The following is a 24,771-nucleotide window of genomic DNA, read 5'->3' on the forward strand; positions in this document are numbered from 1 at the left end:
CCTATCTTGTATTGCCACACCAGACTGGTCAATGATTGATGGAAAGAATCCTTCAAACTGCTTAACTATTTTATGTAGAACCAGATTTTTCTTGGGATCCCCACAAGATCTTTTGCTCAGGTATGACGATGGTAACTGTTATATGCTTCATACATCAATATTTTTACAGACACACGAATCTCTATTAACTTTTGCCTCTCATCATCTGTGCATTCTCTTTTGAATGATAAGTGCAACAGTCTTTGCTTCCTCCGTATTTTCTGAATTTTGTTATGAAACCATAGCGATCAAAAACAATTTGAAGAATTTGTAACTGACTGTAGAAATGAGAGCAGTATTGCATCCAAATTCTGGGACATCAGTGGAATGCCTACTTTCACATAATTTAATGCTAAACAATATTGTGACAATGTAACATGGATAAGACAACTGTGATACTGGGAGAATGAAAATCAAAGAGTAAATATTACCTCAGCTGTTTTTGCCAACACCAGTCTTCTAGAGATGACACCCCTGCATTTATAAGCTGCTCCACAACATCTAGATTTCTTATTGTATCAAGCATAAGAGCTTTCAATTTTAGTGCCAATTCAGATGAATCACTGTCATCAACTAATTCTTGTCCAAGTGTGGTGTATGACTTTAGCTGCAACTGAACAAAGTTTTAATTGTGTTATGCAGTTTAGTTAAGTGTAAAGAACAGAAGAAATATAGTGAAAGGAAGAGAAAAAGATAAAGGGAGGGAAAGGATCGAGAAGCAGGGACAAAGGATGAGCATGGAGAGGCATGTACATGAGGGACATTAATGGTGAACTGAAATACATAGTAAAAAAGATGTTTGACCCTATGCTGAAGATCATGAAAGGTAACATATTTATTCATGATCCATTTTAAAAACATCATATATGACGATCTTATCTTTATTAGCTCCTGAAGAAGAGTAGAGTAATCCCTGTACTTCAGTACTAAGTCAATACAGAAGAAATGAGACTGCCCAGGGGATTACTTCTTTTGCCACGCTAGGGTGCAACTGTTCTGCAAGAACATATTACGTAGTTATGAACCGTATTTACTCGAATCTAAGCCACACTCAAACCTAAGCCGCACCTGAAAAATGAGACTTGAAATAAAGGGAAAAAAAATTCACGAATCTAAGCCGCACCTGAAATTTGAGACTCGAAATTCAAGGGGAGAGTAAAGTTTTAGGCCGCACCTCCGAGTCGAAACGAAGTTGGTCCATTGTAATGTGAGACACAATTTAGGTCGAATGAATGACGTACAGCTACAGTATTTAGGTTCGAGTCGTAAGCTTAGCAGTTAAGCTTTACCAGGTAGCCACTGCTATGCGTCAGGCACTCCATCCATATTTATACGGGTACCCTTCCTTTTTCACGTGCTTCGTCTGGTTTGAATCGATTGCTTATTTTGCTTCGATCTGATAAGTGCCGTTTTCTTTGTTATAGGTGTGTACGTCACTCAAAGCTGAAAATGAATTACTGTACCGTGTCATGCATTGTTTGTTGCATTCTGATAGTGCATGTTTATGGCCTATTGCCGCTCGTGGCATTGCTTGCTATTGTGCACTGTACCGCCGCTTACAATTAAAAAAGAAAGAGAGATGAATCGTCTCATTAGCGAAACAATGGCAAGAGACTGCTATTTGTTGTTACTTACACTGCTGCTTTCTTTGATAATGATCAACAAGAACCAAATAATAGACTGCATATGATAGAACATGTTCTGAACGAGAGTTAGACGAAATTTTTCTCCGTTTGAAAATCTTTGTGGCCGCTTCTGCACAGAAATTAGAGTCATCTTGATTTAAAAATCTAGTCAGTTGCCGTGCTTCATTTCTGACAGGATCACTATTAGGCATAAGAATAATACGAACATAAACATGACACGATACGTATATTCTTTTGCATTTGCTGTTGTCTCACTCTAGTTTTGTGGTTTATTAGGCAGACAGGATTTAAATGAGATAGCAGCAAACACGAAAGAATACATGGCAAAATGTTTATATTCGTATTATTCTTATGGTGGAGAGAATACTGCATGTGATTCACATTTCATCAGGTTCCTATTAGCAACCATCTCTTCTCAGAGGTAGGAAAAAAATCAGGACGTAGTGTTGGCCATATTGACAAACATCCCAAATAGACTTGCCAGTCGGATTTTCATAGTACATTGAAATTCTGCTACATTCGAAGATGAACAATACGGAATTTGTATTTACTTCATTGGATAATGTATGAAAATGCAGTGGTCAAAACTCGGATTGGAGAAAAAAAAGCTCGGCTTCCACCTTTTTTTAAAAAAAATTTTGTTTACTGATGCAGAGGTTTTGGTGCCAGTATTTATCTTTGTGCCTACAAAGCATGCCTGTGTAGAGCTACATATATTAGACGGTAGAAGTTAGTTGTGGCGGCACTTACCAACATTTTTTCAGAACTTCCGCTTACTTTGCACTCGATTCTAAGTCGCAGGTGGTTTTTTGGATTACAAAAACCGGAAAAAAAGTGTGGCTTAGATTCGAGTAAATGTGGTATTAATAAGTTTAGTAAAATGTCAATTACTATGTCTGACACAAAAGCAACAAAGACTGATTCTCCAAATACATGTACTTACCAAACAAGTTTTATTAGCATTGTTTGTTTTAAAAGTAAGATCCACTTAAGCACATGCTAGTTTGTTCATCCAGTGGCACAGAATTGATGAACTTATATGAATCAGGCCACAGTATAAGGACACAGTTTAATGTTAAGAAACAGTCATGGGATTACCAAACAACTATAAATAGTTTCTTAAGAGTACAAGCTGTCTTGCTTACTTCATGTCAATGTAGTATTTTTCAGATTCTCTTCACTATAGTATGATTACAATAATGAATCTGATACAAACAAATTTCTTGACCCTCCATGCAAACACCAAGATGTGATGGCTCCTGTCCTGTCAGTGTTCGCAGCGATGCCAGAAGTGGAGGATGCAGTTGAGTGGGGCTATTCACTAGCGTTATTAGACATTATCGCATTGTCTGACCGACAGCTACCTGTCTCCATTGCACAGCACATTATTATCAAGTTTCTCAATAGGAAAGGTATTAAACTAGGTGAAATTCTCAGGAGGCTGACTGGAAAAGTCAAGGCTGAGTGTTTTCTATTGCCAAGCAAACTGTGGAGCACCATGAGCGTGTTGAGAATGAGGGCCGTGAATACTGACCATGCACCATGCACCAGCATCGCAGACAATATTTGTGATGTTCGACAACTTCTTGCATGTGAGAGGTGTTTAATGGTCTCTGAGATTGCAGATGAGGTCAGGATAAGTAATGGCAGCACTTTTCCTGTTATCACAGATGAGCTAGGATTTAGAAAAGAGTGTGTCAGGTGGGTACCATACCTTCTGACAACTGATCAAAAATTGTATGTGTGTGACTGTCTGTTGGCTAAATTTCTGGAGGGAAGAGTCTGCACCAGTGATTGCTGTCATCTGGCAAGGCCATAGCACTTTTTTGTGTGAAGTGTTGTTAGCAACTTCTTCCATGGATGTTGAACAATACACAATGCATGCTATGGTTAGGTTTCCAACAAGGTTAGACAGGCATATTGCTATTGACAACATAACTTATTGATAAAAGAAGTGATCCCTCTACAACAAAGCATGTGTCCCCATACAACAGCCATAACCAAATAAAAATTGGATGATCTCAGTTGGAAAACCCTTGAACACCATCATACCTATCTTGCTGTGATTTTCCTCAACTTGACTTGTACGAGGACAGGATATAAATTCTCTATGTTTTACTATTATCAATGTCAACTGAAAATGGTCATCACAACATGGTAAGATTTCTCTTTAACACAGATAATGCAAGTTAGCAAAGTTTGGAAAAATTTGAACAGAGAGCACCAAACATTTTAATTCAAGTCTTTGATCATAAGTTTTAAAGTCCAGATAATTAAATTCCTGCAGCGATGAAGATCATCAGATACGTCACAATCATGGCAGCTACAAACTATAAAAACATACAACAGTTGTGTATTCAAAACCTATGATACAATACCATTCATGTACAAAACTGAACACTTTCAGTATAGGGCACATACTTCTGTAGTTATATGTCCAACCACAATTTTGATGTAATACAAATAAGACCAGCTCAGTATTAAAGGTCGTGTAAGATGACAGATACTTGGGATTTTGCATAAGCTGGTGCTGTATGTTTTTCTAGTTCATCATAGTTGTGTTTCTTACAGGTCTGAAGATGTTATTCACTCCATGAACTTAATTACTTGCTAGTTTACAACAAAAAAAAAAAAGAATGTGATCAGAGATTGCAAATAAAATAATTTGAATGCTCTAAGGATCTGGCTATTAACAGTTAGCGAATTCACTGGAAAAAATGTGTTTCAAAAGCAGAGGCCAAGTAGAAAAATGAGCTGCACTTGTATTTTTTATTCTCAAATTAAAAATATAAAAGGTTTCTTTTACATCTGATTCACTCTTGGTCCATGGCTCTGTTTATTTAGTATGTTACGAATAGTGATCAGCACGGGTGGCAGCGAGGGGTGGGGTGGCTATGGGGGCTATAGACACCCCCCCCCCCCCCCCCCGCCCCCCAATGGAGTATTATATTACACTGGATAAAATGATATCAGAAATCAGTGAATATATTACTTCAACAGATTCAATCTTTTTTTTATATAATTGTGTCTGTGTATGTGCGGATGGATATGTGTGTGTGTGTGTGTGCGAGTGTACACCTGTCCTTTTTTCCCCCTAAGGGAAGTCTTTCCACTCCCGGGATTGGAATGACTCCTTACCCACATCCTTTCGTCTTTCCCTCTCCTTCCCTCTTTCCTGAAGATGCAACCATCGGTTGCGAAAGCTAGTAATTCTGTGTGTGTGTTTGTGTGTTTTGTTCATTGTGCCTGTCTGCTGGTGCTTTCCTGCTTGGTAAGTCTTGGAATCTTTGTGTTTAATATATTTTTATATAATTATGTAGAAATATAGGTTGCAATGTATTTCAAACACATTTTAACAAAAGAATAAGAGCGGCAACCAATAAATATTATTTAACTTAAAATGGGTGTCTTATTATTTATTAATATACTTTGGATGTATATTAATGTACCACTTACAATAAACAAGAAAGCTAAATATGCCAGTTATGCCTACCAACACCTAAAATTGCTGACCCCAGATAAAAAAATCGAAATCGCCAGATATATGGGTCAAATCGTCATATTTTCCTGGGCACACACATTCTGTGGATGCGTTGCAGTGAGATTATAAAAGCTTCCATGTTTAATTTAGTTTTTTTACCCTGAACTCCAAAACAGTTACCAAAAACTACTTTAAGCAACACCAAATTATACCAATTTGTTGGTGGAGGACCCCAACTCTCCTTTTGTTAAGTGATATTCCATTTCCCCAACCCCCCACTCCCACCGCCCAATTGACCAACTTCTAGAATCATACGTGGTGATCAGTACTTTGAAGATGATTAACACATTCAATCTTCTCTGCTATTCAACTGGTACAGGGAGAAACTTAATTACTTTCACTGAACACAGAATATACATTTGTTCATTCAAACAGCACATTTGTAAGAGTTGCATGGATCCGCAATCATACAAACTTTTACATCTACATCAACATCTATAATCTGCGAACCACCAAGAGGTGCATGGCAGAGGGTACATCCCATTGGACAGTTTTTAGCGTCTCTTCCTGTTCCATTCATGTATGGAATGCAGGAAGAATGATTGTTTGAATGCCTGTGTGTATGAAGTAATTATTCTAATCTTATTTTCATGATCCTTGGATTGGTAGTAATACATAAGGGGTTGTAGTATATTCCTACAGTAATCATTTAAAACCAGTTCTTGAAACTTTGTTAATAGACTTTCTCAGCATAGTTTATGTCTATCTTCAAGAGTCTTCTAGTATCTCTGTGTACCTCTCTCAGGGATTAAACAAATCTGTGATCTTTTGTGCTGCCCTTCCCTGTATACATTCAATATCCCCTGCTAGGCCTATCTGGCATAGGTCCCACACACTTAGAGTAGTATTCAAGAATGGGTCACACAAATGATTTGTAAGTAATATCCTTTGTAGATTGATTGTACTTACCCAGTATCCCACCAATAAACTGAAGTCTAGCGCCTGCTTTGCACACCTGCTGAACCTATGTGATCATTCCATTCCATATCCTTACAAAGTGTTACACCAAGGTCTACAATGTGTTACGCCAAGGTATTTGTATGAGTTGGCCAAATTCAACAATGGCTCATTCATGTTATAGACATAGGATACCACATTTTTTCCATTATGTGAAGTGTCAAATTTTACATTTCTGAATATTTGAAGCAAGTTGCCAATCTCAGCACCACATTGAAATCTTATTAATTACTGACTTAATATTTATGTAGCTTTTTTCAGATAGTATTTCATTATAGATAACTGCATCATCTGCAAATATCCTCATTTTTCTATTAATATTGTCTGCAAGGTCATCAATATAAAACATGAACAGCTAGGGTCCCAACACACACCCGAAGCTATTTCTACATCCGATGATGACTATCCATCTGAGATAACATGTTGCATCCTTCCTAACAAAAAGGCCTCAATCCAACCACAAATTTCACATGATGCCTCATATGATTGTACTTTTGACAATAAGTGTAGGTGTGGTACTGAGTCAAATGATTTTTGGCAATCAAGAAATACAGCATCTACCTGATTGCCTTGATCCAAAGCTTTTAGCATATCATGTGATAAAAATGTGAGTTGGGGTGAATTGGGGCGAATTGGGTTTCAAATGATCAATGCTTTCAAAATCCATGCTGATTAGCACTGAGGTGATCATTCTGTTAAGGTACCTCATTATGTTCGAACTCAGAATATGCTCTAAGATTCTTTAACAAATCAGTGTCAAGGATATTGGGTAGTAGTTTTGTGGGTCACTTCTATTACCCTTTCTGTAGATGGATGTGAGCTATGCCTTTTTCCAAGAACTGGGCATTGTTTTTTGCTCGAGGGAGCCATGACAAGTTATAGTTAGAAAAGGGGCTAACTCAGTTGCAAATTCAGCATAAAATCTGACAGGAATTTCATCGGGCCCCAAATCTCTGTTCAATTTTAAAGAATTCAGCTGTTTCTCATCATTGCTGACACTAATACTTATTTCATTCATCTTTTTAGCGGTACGAGGATAACTTGGAGCAATTCTCCTGGGTTTTCCTCTGTAAAGGAACTTTTGAAAATGGAGGTAAGTGTTTCAGCTTTTGCATTACTATCCTCAATTTCAGTTCCTGTCTCATTCACTAGGTACTAGTCAATAACTTTAGTGCCATTAACAGCCTTTACATATGACAAGAATTTCTTTGGGTCCTGTAAATGGTCACTTGACAATATTCTGCTATGGTAGTCACTGAAGACATTATGCATTGATCTCTTGACAGCGAAACATGTTTCATTCAGCATCTCACTACATATAGCTCTACACTTTGTTTTACAACTATTGTGCAGAAATCTCTATTTCTTTAGGAGTTCCTTTACAGTGACTGTACACCATGGAGGTTACCTCCCATCATCAACTGTTCTATTCTGTGTGGGTCTATATATATATAAAATAGAAAGAAACTTCCACATGGGAAAAATATATTAAAAACAAAGATTCCAAGACTTACCAAGCGGGAAAACGCCGGCAGACAGGCACAAGAACAAAACACACAAACACACACACAGAATTACTAGCTTTCGCAACCGATGGTTGCTTCTTCAGGAAGGAGAGGGAAAGACAAAAGGATGTGGGTTTTAAGGGAGAGGGTAAGGAGTCATTCCAATCCCGGGAGTAAGAGTAAGTACTCTTTGCCTTTAAATATGTCTGCTTGTGTCTGTGTATGTGCGGATGGATATGTGTGTGTGTGTGTGTGTGTGTGTGTGTGTGTGTGTGTGTGTGTGTGTGTGCGAGTGTACACCTGTCCTTTTTTCCCCCTAAGGGAAGTCTTTCCGCTCCCGGGATTGGAATGACTCCTTACCCTCTCCCTTAAAACCCACATCCTTTTGTCTTTCCCTCTCCTTCCTGACGGTTGCGAAAGCTAGTAATTCTGTGTGTGTGTTTTGTTCTTGTGCCTGTCTGACGGCGTTTTCCCACTTGGTAAGTCTTGGAATCTTTGTTTTTAATATATATATATATAATCCCATTGCTGATGTCCAGGAGGAGCTACAAGGAATCCTCAGAACCTTAGGCCCCCTACAAAACCTTTCACCTGACTCCATCAAACTCCTGACCCCACCGACACCTCGCACTCCTACCTTCTACCTACTTCCTAAAATTCACAAACCCAAACATCCTGGCCGTCCCATTGTAGCTGGTTACCAAGCCCCCACAGAACGTATCTCTGCCTACGTACATCAACACCTTCAACCCATTACATGCAGTCTCCCATCCTTCATCAAAGACACCAACCACTTTCTGGAACGCCTGGAATCCGTACCCAGTCTGTTACCCCCGGAAACCATCCTTGTAACCATTGATGCCACTTCCCTATACACGAATATCCCGCACGTCCAAGGCCTCGCTGCAATGGAGCACTTACTTTCACGCCAGTCACCTGCCACTCTACCTGAAACCTCATTTCCTTAGCCAGATTCATCCTAACTCACAACTTCTTCACTTTTGAAGGCCAGACATACCAACAATTAAAGAGAACAGCCATGGCTACCAGGATAGCCCCCTCGTATGCCAACCTATTTATGGGTCGCTTAGAGAAAGCCTTCTTGGTTACCCAAGCCTGCCAACCCAAAGTTTGGTACAGATTTATTGATGGCATCTTCATGATCTGGACTCACAGTGAAGAACAACTCCAGAATTTCCTCTCCAACATCAACTCCTTTGGTTCCATCAGATTCACCTGGTCTTACTCCAAATCCCATGCCACTTTCCTAGACGTTGACCTCTATCTGTCCAATGGCCAGCTTCACACATCCGTCCACATCAAACCCACCAACAAGCAACAGTACCTCCATTATGACAGCTGCCACCCACTCCATATCAAACGGTCCCTTCCCTACAGCCTAGGCCTTCGTGGCAAACGAATCTGCTCCAGTCCTGAATCCCTCGACCATTACACCAACAACCTGAAAACAGCTTTCGCATCCCGCAACTACCCTCCCGACCTGGTACAGAAGCAGATAACCAGAGCCACTTCCTCATCCCCTCAAACCCAGAACCTCTCACAGAAGAACCCCAAAAGTGCCCCACTTGTGACAGAATACATCCCGGGACTGGATCAGACCTTGAATGTGGCTCTCCAGCAGGGATACGACTTCCTAAAATCCTGCCCTGAAATGAGATCCATCCATCATGAAATCCTCCCACTCCACCAAGGGTGTCTTTCCGCCGTCCACCTAACCTTCGTAACGTCTTGGTTCATCCCTATGAAATCCCCAAACCACCTTCCCTACCCTCTGGCTCCTAGCCTTGCAACTGCACCCGGTGTAAAACCTGTCCTATGCACCCTCCCACCACCACCTACTCCAGTCCTGTAACCCAGAAGGTGTACACGATCAAAGGGAGAGCCACGTGTGAAAGCACACACGTGATTTACCAACTGACCTGCCTGCAGTGTGACGCTTTCTATGTGGGAATGACCAGCAACAAACTGTCCATTCGCATGAATGGACACAGGCAGACAGTGTTTGCTGGTAATGAGGATCACCCTATGGCTAAACATGCCTTGGTGCACGGCCAGCACATCTTGGCACAGTGTTACACCGTCCGAGTTATCTGGATACTTCCCACCAACACCAACCTATCCGAACTCCGGAGATGGGAACTCGCCCTTCAGTATATCCTCCCTTCTCGATATCCGCCAGGCCTCAACCTCCGCTAATTTCAAGTTGCCGCCACTCATATCTCACCTGTCTTTCAACAACTTCTTTGCCTCTGTACTTACTCTTTGCCTTTAAATATGTCTGCTTGTGTCTGTGTATGTGCGGATGGATATGTGTGTGTGTGTGTGTGTGTGTGTGTGTGTGTGTGTGTGTGTGTGTGTGTGTGTGTGTGCGAGTGTACACCTGTCCTTTTTTTCCCCCTAAGGGAAGTCTTTCTGCTCCCGGGATTGGAATGACTCCTTACCCTCTCCCTTAAAACCCACATCCTTTCGTCTTTCCCTCTCCTTCCTGAAGAAGCAACCATCGGTTGCGAAAGCTAGTAATTCTGTGTGTGTGTTTGTGTGTTTTGTTCATTGTGCCTGTCTGCCGGCGCTGTCCTGCTTGGTAAGTCTTGGAATCTTTGTTTTTAATATATATGCTCAGGTGTGAGTCGTGCTTTGGTAGCTCAGATCGTAGAACACTTGCCCGCGAAAGGCAAAGGTCCCGAGTTCAAGTCTCGGGCGGGCACACAGTTTTAATCTGCCAGGAAGTTTCATATCAGCGCAGGCTCTGCTGCAGAGTTGCCAGGAAGTTTCATATCAGCGCACACTCTGCTGCAGAGTGAAAATCTCATTCTGGAAACATCCCCCATGCTGTGGCTAAGCCATGTCTGCACAGTATCCTTTCTTTCAGGAGTGCTAGTTCTGCAAGTTTTGCAGGAGAGCTTCTGTAAAGTTTGGAAGGTAGGAGACGAGATACTGACAGAAGTGAAGCTGTGAGTACCAGGCGTGAGTCGTGCTTTGGTAGCTCAGATGGTAGAGCACTTGCCCACAAAAGGCAAAGGTCCCGAGTACGAGTCTCGGTCGGGCACAGTTTTAATCTGCCAGGAAGCTTCATACTCTTTTAAACTTGAGCCAGAGTTCCTCTACATCTCCTGCCTTGTGCTGGAAGTTTCAAGTTCCTTACTGAGATATGACACAACTGATATTTTATCTAGTATACTGAACATATATATCTTTCTGATTATTTTAGTTGTCTTTGTACTTTGGTAATCATTCTTGTCACAACCATGTCATGGTCACTAATTCCAGTTTCGATGTGGGCATTCCCAAAGAGGTCAGGTCTATTTGTTGCCTTAGATCATTTCCATTATGAGTAGGTTTCCTAACTATTTGTTCTAGGTAGTTTACAAAAAAAGCATTTAGTAAAGTTTCAAAGGATATCTTACCACACCCACCACTAACAAAACTGGTTTTCCCAGTTAACTGTTACACAATTAATGTCTCAATTGACTATTACAATATCCTTGGGGAACTTATGTACAAGTGAACTGTGGTTTCCTCTAAAGTTTATGGTTACATCCGGAGATGAGTCTGGTGGGTGGCAGAAGGATCCAATTATCATTTTACACCTACCCCTGATACCTTGTCTTGGGCAAACAATTTCATATGTAGCTTCAGTTTCTATCATGGTGGATAAATACACCAGCCCTTTTCCCATTTGCTCATCCTTTCAATATACACTTAAATTTTGCCTAAAAATTTCACTGCTATCAATTTCAGGTTTCAACCAGATCTCTGTACCTAGTACTATGTGAGCTTCACAGCTTTTCATGAGCACCTCAAACTCTCGCATTTCGTTGCAAATGTTTTGGCAGTTTACCATTAGGATTTTAATACTCTCACCTGTGGGAGTCACTTCTTTTGACCTTACACTGGTGCTTCTGGATTTCCTACTGCTATCATTATCCGGATTGGATGGAGAGTTGCCTAATCTAAGAAACCCTTGTGTGCACCCCATATACAGTAAGCTACTGTGTAGCAGCGTCTGATATATAGTGCACGCCTGGCCCAATTAGGGGAATGTCTACAATTCTCAACCCTATGGCACAAGTCCAGGAAGTCACAGCCCAACTTGTCACAGAACTCTGAACGTCTCTGGCTCAGTCCTTCCACTTAACTCACAACCAAAGGGCCCCGATCAGTTCTGGGAATAATGTTGCAAATTGTGAGCTTCGTTGAAACTCCATGTGAAAGCCTGGTCAACCTTCTGTGGCAGTCACATGAATGATCCAAGAATGACCTCGTAGCCCAGATGACAGGCATCATTTGTTCCAACATGTGCCACAATCTGCAGTTGGTTGCACCCTGTTTCCTCAATGGCTGCTGGAATAGCCTCTTCAACATGATGAATGAGACAATTTCCTGAAGGGCTAGCATCATTTGTCGTACGATTGAACTGCTGACAATACACAGACCCCCTTCCCTTTTGCATTTACGTCCTCCTGAAACCAGACAAAACAGGTTTCCCCAAAACAAGTGAAGGGAGTTTTACTGGCTCAGTTTTCCATTTCAATGAAAGGCAGAACCTGAAACTTGTTGGTTAGGGGGAACAGTACAGCATCCTGAGTCCTCCTGGTCCCTGTCCACCATATTCAGGACACTACTAGATCTACCACTGAGACGTCGCTTGCAGTCAAATGGAGTAGTAATGACAGATCCTGTACTTTCTGCAGTGGAGACAGGAGCCATGGTATAGGTATTACAGGTGAGCAAACACACCAATTCACAGCAACTGCCAATTGTCTGATAGTAGTAGGGTCGATTCCAGCTATTTATGAACATCGACCAACTCATCCCGTGTTCAAAAGCAGCATTCACAGTGTGGCTGTATTTTGGCTGGTGCAATGTAGTATATGGTACTGAACAATTACCTTTAACTTAAGTCTGCTGATTTTGTTTCAAACAATTGCTAATTCCCTATATGAATTGAAGCAAATTCACAAAATGAGATTTCTATTAACACAACACAAAAACCTGTGGTAAAGACTATTATTTTCCTAAAATGTTTTGAGGTTAATTATAGTTGTTAGCAGACTTGAAAAGAGTTAATTTGTGATAAATGCAGATAATATATGGGAAAGCTAGATGTAACCAATATGTTAGTTAGAAAGTCTGCTACAGTAATTCAATCATAAACACCAATTTGCTATAAATTGCTCGTAGATTCTGCAAAGGACAATTGTAGCTTCCAAAAATTCTCAACAACGAACGTTTATTTGTGTTGGTGTCAATGAAATTTAGGGGTGATGTATTCTTTGGCAGAACTATGAACCACAAATAATGATTTGCTACAAACTAAAATACGAATCCAAAACACTCGTACCAGTAACTTACAAAAATATAGTTTTGTAAGCACCCAAAAATCTCAAGATAACCTATTTCTCATGTAATTGTACAATGAAATTAGAGAACGATTGTTTTGAACAAGAACAGGGCTACCATTCTCAAAGATTTTAAAGAGCATGATTAAGCCCAGAATTAACAATAAATATATGAGTTTATCACCGTGGCACTTGCAAATGTTTAGAATTTTACAATATATCACAATACAAATGGGTACTGATACAATCAATGAAAAATTATGAAGAAGCAATGTGAACAGTAAAATATACATGGTGTTTCAAAAATGCCCGGTATATTTGAAACGGCAATAATAACTAAACGAGCAGCGATAGAAATACACCGTTTGTTGCAATATGCTTGGGACAACAGTACATTTTTAGGCAGACAAACTTTCGAAATTACGGTAGTTACAATTGTCAACAACAGATGGCGCTGCCGTCTAGGAAACTCTATAGTATCTAACTAATTAATGGAAAATCTCATATAAAGATGTGAAACAATTACTAACAAAGAGATAGAGGGGTTGGCCAGTACTTACCTCAGCTCAGTACAGCCGATAGAAACACAAAAAAACAACCGAAAATTTAAGCTCCTAGCTTTCGGAATAAATGTTCCTTCATCAGGGAGGAGAGAGGGGAAAGAAAGGGAAGAAGGGAAAGTGGATTTAGTTACTCACAACCCAGGTTATGAAGCAACAGGGAAAGGAAAACAGGGAAGGTAGCAAGGTTGGAGGCATGGTTGTCAGAGGGAAGCCAAAGATTTTCTACTGCAGGTACTGTGCCAGCTTCAAACCAAAGAGGATGCATACAGAAGTAAAGAGGTGTATAGTATAAAGATGTAGGATGGAAAGATGCATGAATGGCTAAAGAGGAAAGGGAAAGAGGAGAAGACTGAAAAGTAAATGGGAGTGAGGTTGTTTAACGTAGGTTTAGTCCAGGGGGATGGCGGGATGAAAGGATGTGCTGGAGTGCAAGTTCCCATCCATTCCACATCAAACGCTCCCTTCCCTACAGCCTAGGTATTCGTGGCAGACGTATCTGCTCCAGTGACGAATCCCTTAACAATTACACCAATAACCTGACCAGTGCTTTCCTCTCCCGCAACTATCCTGCAGACCTTGTCCACAAACAGATCTCCCGAGCAATACATTCCTCCCCGTCCAACAACAATATTCCTACCCTCAGACCACACAGAAGCATCCCCCTTGTCACCCAATATTATCCTGGCCTCGAATACATCATTTTTGAAACACCCTGTATCAATCTAGAACTTTAAATCAGCACACAATCTAGTACATATGTTGTCTGCTTGTCTCTGTGTATGTATGGATGGATATGTGTGTGTGCGCGAGTATATACTTTTCTTTCCCCCCCCCCCCCCCCCTAAGGTAAGTCTTTCTGCTCCCGGGATTGGAATGACTCCTTACCCTCTCCCTTAAAACCCACATCCTTTCATCTTTCCTTTTCCTTCCCTCTTTCCTGATGAAGCAGCCGCCGGTTACGAAAGCTCGAAATGTGTGTGTGTGTTTGTGTGTTATTTTATTGTGCCTATCTACCAGCGCTTTCCCGCTTGGTAAGTCTTGGAATCTATGTTTTTAATATACATATGATTCTTATATATAAATAAACACGTGTGCCATATGGATTTTTCATTTAGCTGGATCATGCACATTCCTAAACTGGCATGCCAAAGAAGAACACTGAAGAGTAACTTTTCAGGCATGTTACTTTGTGATTACACAGAATATATGATCATAAAATACTTCTTCATTAATGTAGAAAAACAGCAAGCACATGCATGGTAAATCCACAGAACCCAAATACAAACCTTTAATGAATTGTGCAGCATTGACAATGTTCCTGATGAAATAGCCTTTTCACATTTCTCTGTGAAGTGTATATTTTCAGCAAGGCATAGAATCTGGGCAGGATATTTGTTGGGATCAGCTCCTGAAGTATTTTGATGTATATCCAACAAACATTCAGTCAGAAGTCTCTGTAATGTTGACTGTATCTCACTCAGAAGATCACTGAGCCATTTCTGAAAACACCAGGAAAAAATGTAATAGTAAGAAAGCAAAATTTGTCAGTCACATAACAAATAGTATTCAAACACTTGTTGGTTGAGCAGGAGGAACTGTCAGATCATGGGAATGAATGTACATACTGGAATGAAAACATAAAATTCAGAGCCAAATATCTTTTAAATCATAAAAACTGCATCACAGAATCAGATAGCTGCTGGTGAAATATGAAGGACACAAAAAATTTTGAGATTTGCATTAATTAAAGAACATTTACAACTACGTACACAGTCTGCAAGCTGCTGTACAATGTGTGGTGGAGGAGGATATACCACATACCACTACCACTCATTTCCTTTCCTTACCTGTTCCACTCAAAAACAGAATGACGGAAAAACAACTATCTAAGTGCCTCCATATGTGGCCTAATTTCTCATATCTTATCTGCATGGTCCTCACAGGAAATGTACATTGGCGACAGTAGAATCACCCCGAGTCAGCTTCAAATGCTGGTTCTCTAAATTTTATCAATAATTTTTCTCGAAAAGAACAACACCTTCCCTCCAGGGATTCCCATTTGAGTTCTAGCAGCATTTCTGTAATACTAGCATGTTATTTGAACTTACTGGTAACAAATCTAGGAGCATACCTCTGAATTGTTTCAATGTCTTCCTTTAATACAACCTGATGGGGATCCAAAACTCTCAAGCAGCACTCAAGAATAGGTCACACTAGCATCCTATATGTAGGCTGCTTTAAAGAAGAACCACACTTAACTAATATTCTACCAATAAACCAAAGCCAACCATTCACCTTCCTTACCCCAACCCTCACATTCTCATTCCATTTCACATTGCTTTGCAATGTTATGCTCAGATATATAAACAATGTGACTGTGTCATACAAGACGCTACTAATGCTGTATATAAAAACACGAGTTTGTTTTTCCTACTTACACTCAAATTTTTCTACATTTGGAATTAGCTGTCATTAATTATACCAACTAGAAATTTTGTCTGAGACATCTTGAATAGTACTACAGTTATTCATCTGTGACGCCTTCCCTTACACAACAGCATCAGCAAACAACTGCAGATTGCTGCCCACGGCTATCTGTCACATCATTTATGATACAGAAAATAAGAGTGGTCCCATCACACTTCCCTGGGGTTCTCCTGATGGTACCCTTGTCTATGATGAACAGTCACCATCAAGTACAAGATACTGGATTCTCTTAATAATTACATAATTAATTTGTCTTCAAAAAAGTGTCATATCATGTGTGTTCAAGGCATATGAAACATGAGAGGATCTTTTCGATGGAATGTGGAGCCTGATGGACTATTTGAGATAAGCAATTTGACAAATATTAGGCACCACTACAACCACAGAGTCAGATGGGTCCAAAATGACAGAATGTGCATAAACGTTAGGAAGACACTTCAAGATACCATGAAACTTGGTGCCAGTCACTAAACAACAAATTCCATAATTGTATAAGTAATACTGAGCACAAGTGGAAGGCAGAAGACATTGTTTATTCTTCCACAAGCTGTAGCATGGAAACAAATAGAACAGTGATCCATAAAATGTACAATAAATTTCTTTATTTCTTTCTATGGTCACTCACGAGACAGGTCCTCAGACTACCAGTATCGGTCTATAATAACCATTCTCAGATCTGTTTAAAAAAATGTCCTAATACAATGGAGCCATTGCGGCATTGTCAAAAGATAAACATAAAATATCTTTCAATGACGCCACTGTGGATCCATTATATTAGGACACGTTTTCAAAATGGACACGACATTGGTCACTGTTGACCTTGCTGACTAAAACTGGTAGTCTGAGGACCTAACTAGCTTGTGATCACAGACACAAATAAAGAAAGTTGTTCATTCCCCTATGTGTGAAATAATAACTGCTTGGAGTCAGTAGTCTTGAAAGTCTGACAATCCAGGAAGAGAATGCAAATATATTAATCGATTTATATATAAGAAAACAATGCTTTAAGATTTCTGGTCATTTGTAACCCATTCTTGAGTCCACCTGAATATGTGAATAAATTTGTTCGAGGGTATAAATAAAATTAGAGTAGCCAAGTTGCATCTGAAGTGGAATTTCAGTATCATCAAATCCAACTAGTGTGGAAACAGCTAAATTATTTTTGTAAATCCTTTCTAGGGTTCAAGGGCAATATGAAGTTAATGGGAAATGCTAAATAACTTCTATTTGGCATGGAAGGTTTCATCACTGCTGTAAGGTTTGGTCAATAAATTATCTGTCCAATTCAGTGTCCACTGAACCTATTACTCACTGTATTTAGTTTTTTATTTTGATCAATATTCAGTGGGCTATAAGTTGCATCATTCGTTGACATTAGCTGCATCTAGGTGTTGAAATATTTCAATGGTAACAGGTGAAAATATGTGCTGGAGTGAAACTCAAACCAGAATTTCCATCTTTATGCAAACAGTCATCTTAACTGCCTTCGCTATCCAAGCAAGATTACACTTGTAGCCCATACTCTCAGCCTGTTGTAGCATCACATAAGCATAAACCACTTACTCAAAGGTCCCTGATTCCCGTAAGAGACCAGGCATGTTATGCATCCACAGTGAAAAAAGGATTATTGATGGTAGTCACCTGATCAAAGCTGAAAATTACCAATACTTCTTCTCATGAGAAGGTAAGAGCGTTGTTGGAAAGGTGGCTAACTAATCAAGACATAACTGAAGCGCAGATTATGATTAGAAATAACCCTTAAAAGATCAGTAACATACAACTCAAAAAGTCCATAAAAATGATGACATAAATTAATTAGCCAATGCTTGAGTATTAATTTTTTTTTAATATTGGAAATTCTAACACAATTTTTGGTAATCTGTACAGTATTAAACATTTGCAACAGTCCACAGTGATGCAGGCTGTCTCCAATTAACATTGTTCTATTGGCAAAAGCTTTGTTTATTTATCAAAACAAAATTATTGAAAAGGAATGTAGCAATAGGATACATTTGCATAGCATGTGTCAAAGAGAGCTCTTATTCGTACAGCAATCAGACCCTTGTCTTGATACAGTAGACTCTATACAACTGTAAGAAAACATCTATAAATCTGTACATGTAAATATACACTCAAACTTTAGCTGTGGAGAATTATTGCTATTTAAAATACTTTTTGTGCAACTTTAACATGAAAGCATAATAGAGCTTTATATTTCCAACATCATAATACTTCATGATACTTTACTAAGGCCGGTATTACACTATCAATTTTTTTTTTCAAAAATCTTTGTCAAAGATATTTGATGGTGTAATAGGGAACTTTGTCAAATGTCATCCAATATTTGATCAAATCTAGGGCCTTGCTGTAGATTTGATCAAAGAAGTAGCTTGTCTTCTGTTCACTGCAATGTGACATGTTACCACATGGAGCGCTAGCATCGCTGCAGCATTCTGTCATCTGTAGTGTTTTTATAAACATTGCAGGTAAATACAATTGGTGTGTGCCGACAACTACAAAATTAATAGAGATATATGAAGCTAATAAATGTCGTGTGACGAGGGCCTCCCATTGGGTAGACCGTTCGCCTGGTGCAAGTCTTTCGATTTGACGCCACTTCGGCGACTTGCGGGTCGATGGGGATGAAATGATGATGATTAGGACAACACAACACCCAGTCCCTGAGCGGAGAAAATCTCCGATCCAGCCGGGAATCGAACCCGGGCCCTTTGGATTGACAGTCTGTCGCGCTGACCACTCAGGTACCGGGGGGGGGGGGGGGGGGGTCTATATGAAGCTGATGAGGCGCTTTACAATGTGAGGCACCCTGAATGCAAAAATAGATTAAGAAGATTGGAGACCTGACCTGGCCTAACCTAACCTAACCTAACCTAACCTAACCTAACCTAACATAACCCTCTCCTGTATCAAGGAATCGGAGTGTTACAGTGAGCCTGTCTTCTGAAGATGTAGCAGTTCTTAAGTGAATATTGTGCTCTGTGATATGAGGATACACTTCACTGAGCACATACAGAAATGTATGCTCATCCATTCTTAAGTAATTGATGTACAACTTGACGTCTTCCACTATAAGCTCCCGTAACAAGTTTTGTTGAATGCTTTTATCGGGTCGTCGTAAAACCCACAGCTTCACCCAGATTAGATTAGTTTTTTGTTCCATAGATCCGCACTGAGGAGATCCTCGTGGATGTGGAACATGTCACTTTTTTAAAGCTGAAATTACAATACAAATAGTATGAATATGTACAATATATCATTTGTTTCCATTAAAAATTTCATCAATGGAGTAGAAGGAGTTGGCCACTAGTAAGTTTTTCAGGCTCCTTTTAAACTGATCTTTATTTGTAACTAAATTTTTAATGTTTGTTGGCAAATTATTGAAGATGAGTGTTCCTGAGTAGTGGACCCCTTTTTGAACTAAAGTAAGTGCCTTTAAGTCCTTGTGCAGATCATTTTTGTTCCTGCTATTGTATGTATGAACTGAGTTGTTTGTTGGAAAAAGAGATAGGCAGTAGTTAGTATATCCACTTCTTTGTAGAGGTTTCTACAGGATGTCTGTGAATTTACTCCACAAATAATGTATATTACACGCTTTGGACTCTGAAAACTTTTGTTTGTCTTGAAGATTTACCCCAAAATATTATACCATACGACATTATGGAATAAAAGTAGGCAAAGTATGCAAGCTTTTTCATTTTTATGTCGCCTATGTCTGCTAACACTCGAATTGCAAATACAGATTTGTTAAGGTGTTTCTGCAGTTGAATTTATTATCAAGTTGTAATCCCAGGAATTTAAGATGGTCAACCTCGTATGTATGGTTCCTTTTTTTCCCCCACTTCTCTTCCACATGTGCACACAATGCAATTGCGGTACGTGAAACTGCTGCGGTTAATAACAAGTTGTTGTTGTTGTCAGCCATCTTGAACTTTGACGAAAAATTTGATGACAGTGTAATACCCCTTCTAGCACTATGTCAAAGATCTTTGTCAAATATATTTGAGAGAATATTTGATCACATCTTTGATCAAATCTTTGACAAAGAAATTTGATAGTGTAATACCGGCCTAAGTAGAATCTGACATCTTCCACATTCTCATAATCTAGGTATGCAAGCAGAATTTACACTCATTTTCTTCAAGTCTGTAAGCTTACTTTTAAAGATGTCAGCAGCTTCTTTCAGGATGGTGAACACTCTTGCAAGCAAGACGGCAAGGAGGATAGGTCCTCATGACCGAAAAGTGAGACTAGCTACGAGTGTAGATGCAATGTCTTCACACAGGATGACGCACCAAAGTCTTTTCCTTAGGCACACTTCTCACAGATTCAAACACTTTTGTACGCATACTAATGGTCACTAATGAACACTAAAAAAAACCTTGATTCTTCCAGAAAATGCCATGTGGCGAGGGCCTCCCATTGGGTAGACAGTATGCCTCGTGCAAGTCTTTTGCGTTGTCACCACTTGGGCGACTTGGGTGTCGATGGGGCTGATAGGATGATTATAAGGATAACACAACACCCAGTCCCTGAGGGGAGAAAATCTCTGACCCAGCCGGGAATAACAACCCAGGCTATTAGGTAGGACATACTGTCGCGTTGACCACTCAGCTACCAGGGGCGGACATTCTTCCCCAGAGGCAGAATGCAACATGATCACTTTTCAGAAGTAAGTTGTCAGAATTTTGTTTTTGACATTTACTAGATTGTTCACTTCAATTGGAGGATGTTCATCAGTGTTCTCAAACACTTGATTTCTAGACCAAGCTGACAAATCCAGATTTCATCAAGAAGAGTATTATATGGCACACATTTAGAGGTGCTCTTAAAGAATACCCACAAGATTTTTTCATACAATTTCATATCAATGCACTTTCACTCATCAGAAAAAACGAGATATTCATCACACTGAAACTTTTCTCACTTGGACACAGACAAGTAGGATTTCAGACGAGAACTGTGATTTAATTTGTAGCATAACTTTCAAGCCAGAATGCTGTCAAACATCATTTCAAATGTCCACTCTTCTACTTGTCCTCCAATGAAGCTCTTCTTCTTCGGGATTAGAAAAAAAACATAAATACTTCTTCACAGGATGTTGAGAGTTTCCTGAAATTCTCCTGCAACTGCATAGTGCTTTACAACTCAATTAACTGACTACTGAAATCATAATAATTGTACAACAGGTGTTCCGTTTCCAGTTTAAAGCTGACAGTGACTGGGTGTTGAGCAGAAGGGAAAAAACTCAGCCTTGCCACCAACTATAATAACTGGTAACAGTTTATAGTAGTATGGATAACTTAATGAATATGCCATTCTTAACCTACTCACAGAAAGTGAGAATTAACATTCCATTAGAAAACTCTTCTCAAAGCTTTTACAGTGAATCTCTCAATACAAAATGGTATCAGCAAATATATACTGCATGACAAAAAAGTGAAGCCCCATGAATACACAACATTGATGTGTCTGTAAATGACTGGGGTTGCAATTCTGGTGTTACAGGTGGAACAGTTATCAGAGTGGATTAGTGTTGTTTGTGTTTAGGACTGTTATCAGAACTAGTAGCGATCGATAGTGCGTGAACAGTATCATATGTTGAGAGCTCACTAAGAAGGGCAAGGAGATGCCACTCAGTGCCACCTACTTGTGTGAAACAGCATTATTAGCACCTGAAAAATTTTTAAACACCACGGTGTGGGTCTTCAAATCGCAGATGATTGAATTCTGCAAAAACCGTACTTACGGAATATTCGGATATGACAGTGACCTGAAATTGGATGCATAGAAACATGAAGGCATGCTAATACATCAACAAAGTTCTGGTCAATCACATCTGACCATCACAAGGGAAGATCACCATATAACACTTCCACATCTGCATCTGCAATCAAAGAAGCAGTAATGGACTCCCTGCAACATGCTGTATGATGCTGCACCATTGGTCATAAAATAGCAACAGCCAAACTATGGAACTGTTACTAACACCACAATGCATACAGCTGTGTTTGGAGTAGTGATGTGACCAGGAAGCACAGACTGCTAACGAATGGTATCACACTGCACTCAGCAATGAACTGTAGCTCTGCACTACCCCAGATGAACATCATCAATAAGTAAGGTGGTGACCTAGCTCGAATTCTTCCAATGTAATGGAGAGGAACAGTGGTATTTCCCCTGACATCATACTGCAGAGAGCTCTCAGCTATGACTTCATGTCATAGCTGGTAGTGACAGATGGAAATCAAATGGCACAATGGTATGTCATGGACTCACACATGCTTGCACTTACGAATGTGTGTCTGTTGTTGATGAAGGCTTTAAAGGCTGAAAGCTTTAATTGTGAGAGTCTTTTCATTGTGCCTATCTGTGACTCAGCATGTCCCCTACACGGTGAGCACCAACTTTCCTTCTCATAATAGTGTTACATCTACACCTACATTTATGTCTACAATACAGTGCAAACCACTGTGAAGTGTATTTCAGAGAGTACTTCCCATTGTGTCATTATTAGGGTTTCCCTACTTCATTACTTTAGCCTTATTTTCTCAGTCCAAATGAGAGCAATATGTAGGAGATTGTATATTCCTACATTCCTCCTTTAATATTAGTTTTTGGAATATTGTAAGCAGGGGATTGAGGAAAAGTTGGCGTTTATCTTCACGTGTCTACCAGCTCAGGGTTTTCAGGAGCTACAAGAGGTTCTTCTGTAAGTCAAACAAATCTGTGACATTCCTGCTGCTCTTCTATGTGTATATTCAATATCCCTTGTTACTCATATTTGTTATGGCACCCACATACAGTCCACATTGAATGGATAGGCTGATGGGAAACAGAGATAGCATATTTGTTACACTCATTTCTACCAAGATATAAACTGAGACTGCATATGAAATTGCTTGGGAAAGACTGAGCATCAAGAGTGGATATAAACTTGTAATTAGATCTTTCTGTTGATTAGCATACTCAACCTGTGTTGTAACTGTAACCAGGACGGCCGCGGGGTAGCAATGATGGAAAGCGCGATGGGAATAGCGGAGAGGCCCGTAAACAACAACACGACGAGAGAGGATGCACACGACCAACGAAGGACAGAACGAATACAACAAGATCGAACAATGGAGTCACAAGGAAACAAACACGTCCACTCGTACACAGAATAAGGAAGTAAGCTGTTTTGCATGAAGTGAGGTGTAAACCGACGTACGCGAGATCAGACTGGCTGGCTGAGAGAGAGGCAGGCGCTTAAATACGCTTTCGGGGTGTCGCTATTGGCCGCTGGGGCCACATATTCCACTGTGGCACCCTCACACGAAAAGCGGGCCAATAGGCATGTGGCACCACAGCTTACGGCGCGATGCTGCAGAGATCTCTATGGGTCTTCGACGTCCATGACGTCTCGCGCGGATTAAAATTCGGCAGCACATGGTACCAGACCCTGGATGCAACAGGGAACTTTAAGGAAAAGCTCAGTTCACAAGCAAATAAGTTCCACAATCATACTACCATCACAACAGTCTCGGAAGTGATGGATGTGACACGAAATCCAGTGAAACATTATTAAATGCTTTCTCTGAAAAATATATTCAACAGATAGTGTGGAAGTGCACTGATGACAGATATGCATTTGATATACTGGCCAAAAGTACAGACCTGATCTCTCTTAGGATGTCTGTACTGAAATTGGTAACAGCAACCTAGAAGCAGTTGAAGATACAGTGAATGGCAGTGTAGACTAAAATATGTAAAAAGATTAATACGTTCAGCAAACTACATGAAAACACAGCACTGTCATATTTCGAAGACACTCTTGAAACATTTAGCCTCAGTCAGAAACATGCAGAAGAACAATGACTCAACTTTCAGGAGAATAGCTGACATTGTGCATGACAGATGTATACCTACCGGAACAGTTCTTGATGGGAGGGACCCTTAATGGTACAGTTAATATAATGACACTTCTAAAGAAACAGAGCCTATAGCATAATAGGTGTACAACAAATCATGTGCCACAAAAGGTGGCTGTCAAGAGGCAATGTGTGAACCCTTCGTAACAACTGCTGACACAATATTAGCAAAAGATCTCTAACAAAGTCCAAAGAAATTCTGCCCATATGTAAAGTCTGTTAGTAGCACACAACTTAAGTGTCCAGATGTGACAGGGGCTGAAATTGAAGATGACAAAGCAAAATAGAAAAGCCGAAGTCTGTTTTAAAATATTCATTCACAAATGAAAATGCAGGAGTATTGCTCCAATTAAATTCCAAGCCAGTACAAAGATGAGTGAAATTGGTATTAGTCTTATTGCCTCATAGTGTCTTTTCCTCTGATTTCAGAAGTCTTCAGTATTAATATACTTGTCTATGCTGTCTCTTGCTTATGTTTAAAAGTCAATGGAACTGATTCATGCAACATCTGCTGTGTTTGGTCTATATAATTCCCAACTGCTGCATACTAAGTAGCAGCATTGTGTTTACATATATGAACCTCGATCTGTAGGGCACATTCTATAATAAATATGAATGCAGTCACCATGACACTGAATTGGCACTGAGATATAAACAGCAGTAATTTAATGTGACTGAGGAAGCAACAAGGAGCTGCAGAATGATTATCTGCTGCTGTTCTCATAATAGTTAATTGCATTGTATC

At 39.8% G+C, this 24,771-nt stretch overlaps 1 protein-coding gene across 1 annotated transcript in view; it reads right to left on the reverse strand.

Moving 5' to 3' along the window:
• The window catches only part of LOC126328907 (cytoplasmic dynein 2 heavy chain 1), a 906,666-nt gene that overhangs the window by 479,777 nt on the left and 402,118 nt on the right, over positions 1-24,771 (reverse strand). Inside the window, exons 29-30 of the mRNA XM_049996078.1 lie at positions 14,898-15,110; positions 471-652 (exon numbers count right to left, since the gene is read on the reverse strand). Coding sequence (XP_049852035.1) covers positions 471-652; positions 14,898-15,110 — 395 coding nt within the window. The remainder of the gene's footprint in view (positions 1-470; positions 653-14,897; positions 15,111-24,771) is intronic.

This window comes from Schistocerca gregaria, chromosome 2, assembly GCF_023897955.1.
Source record: "Schistocerca gregaria isolate iqSchGreg1 chromosome 2, iqSchGreg1.2, whole genome shotgun sequence".
NCBI lineage: Eukaryota > Metazoa > Arthropoda > Insecta > Orthoptera > Acrididae > Schistocerca > Schistocerca gregaria.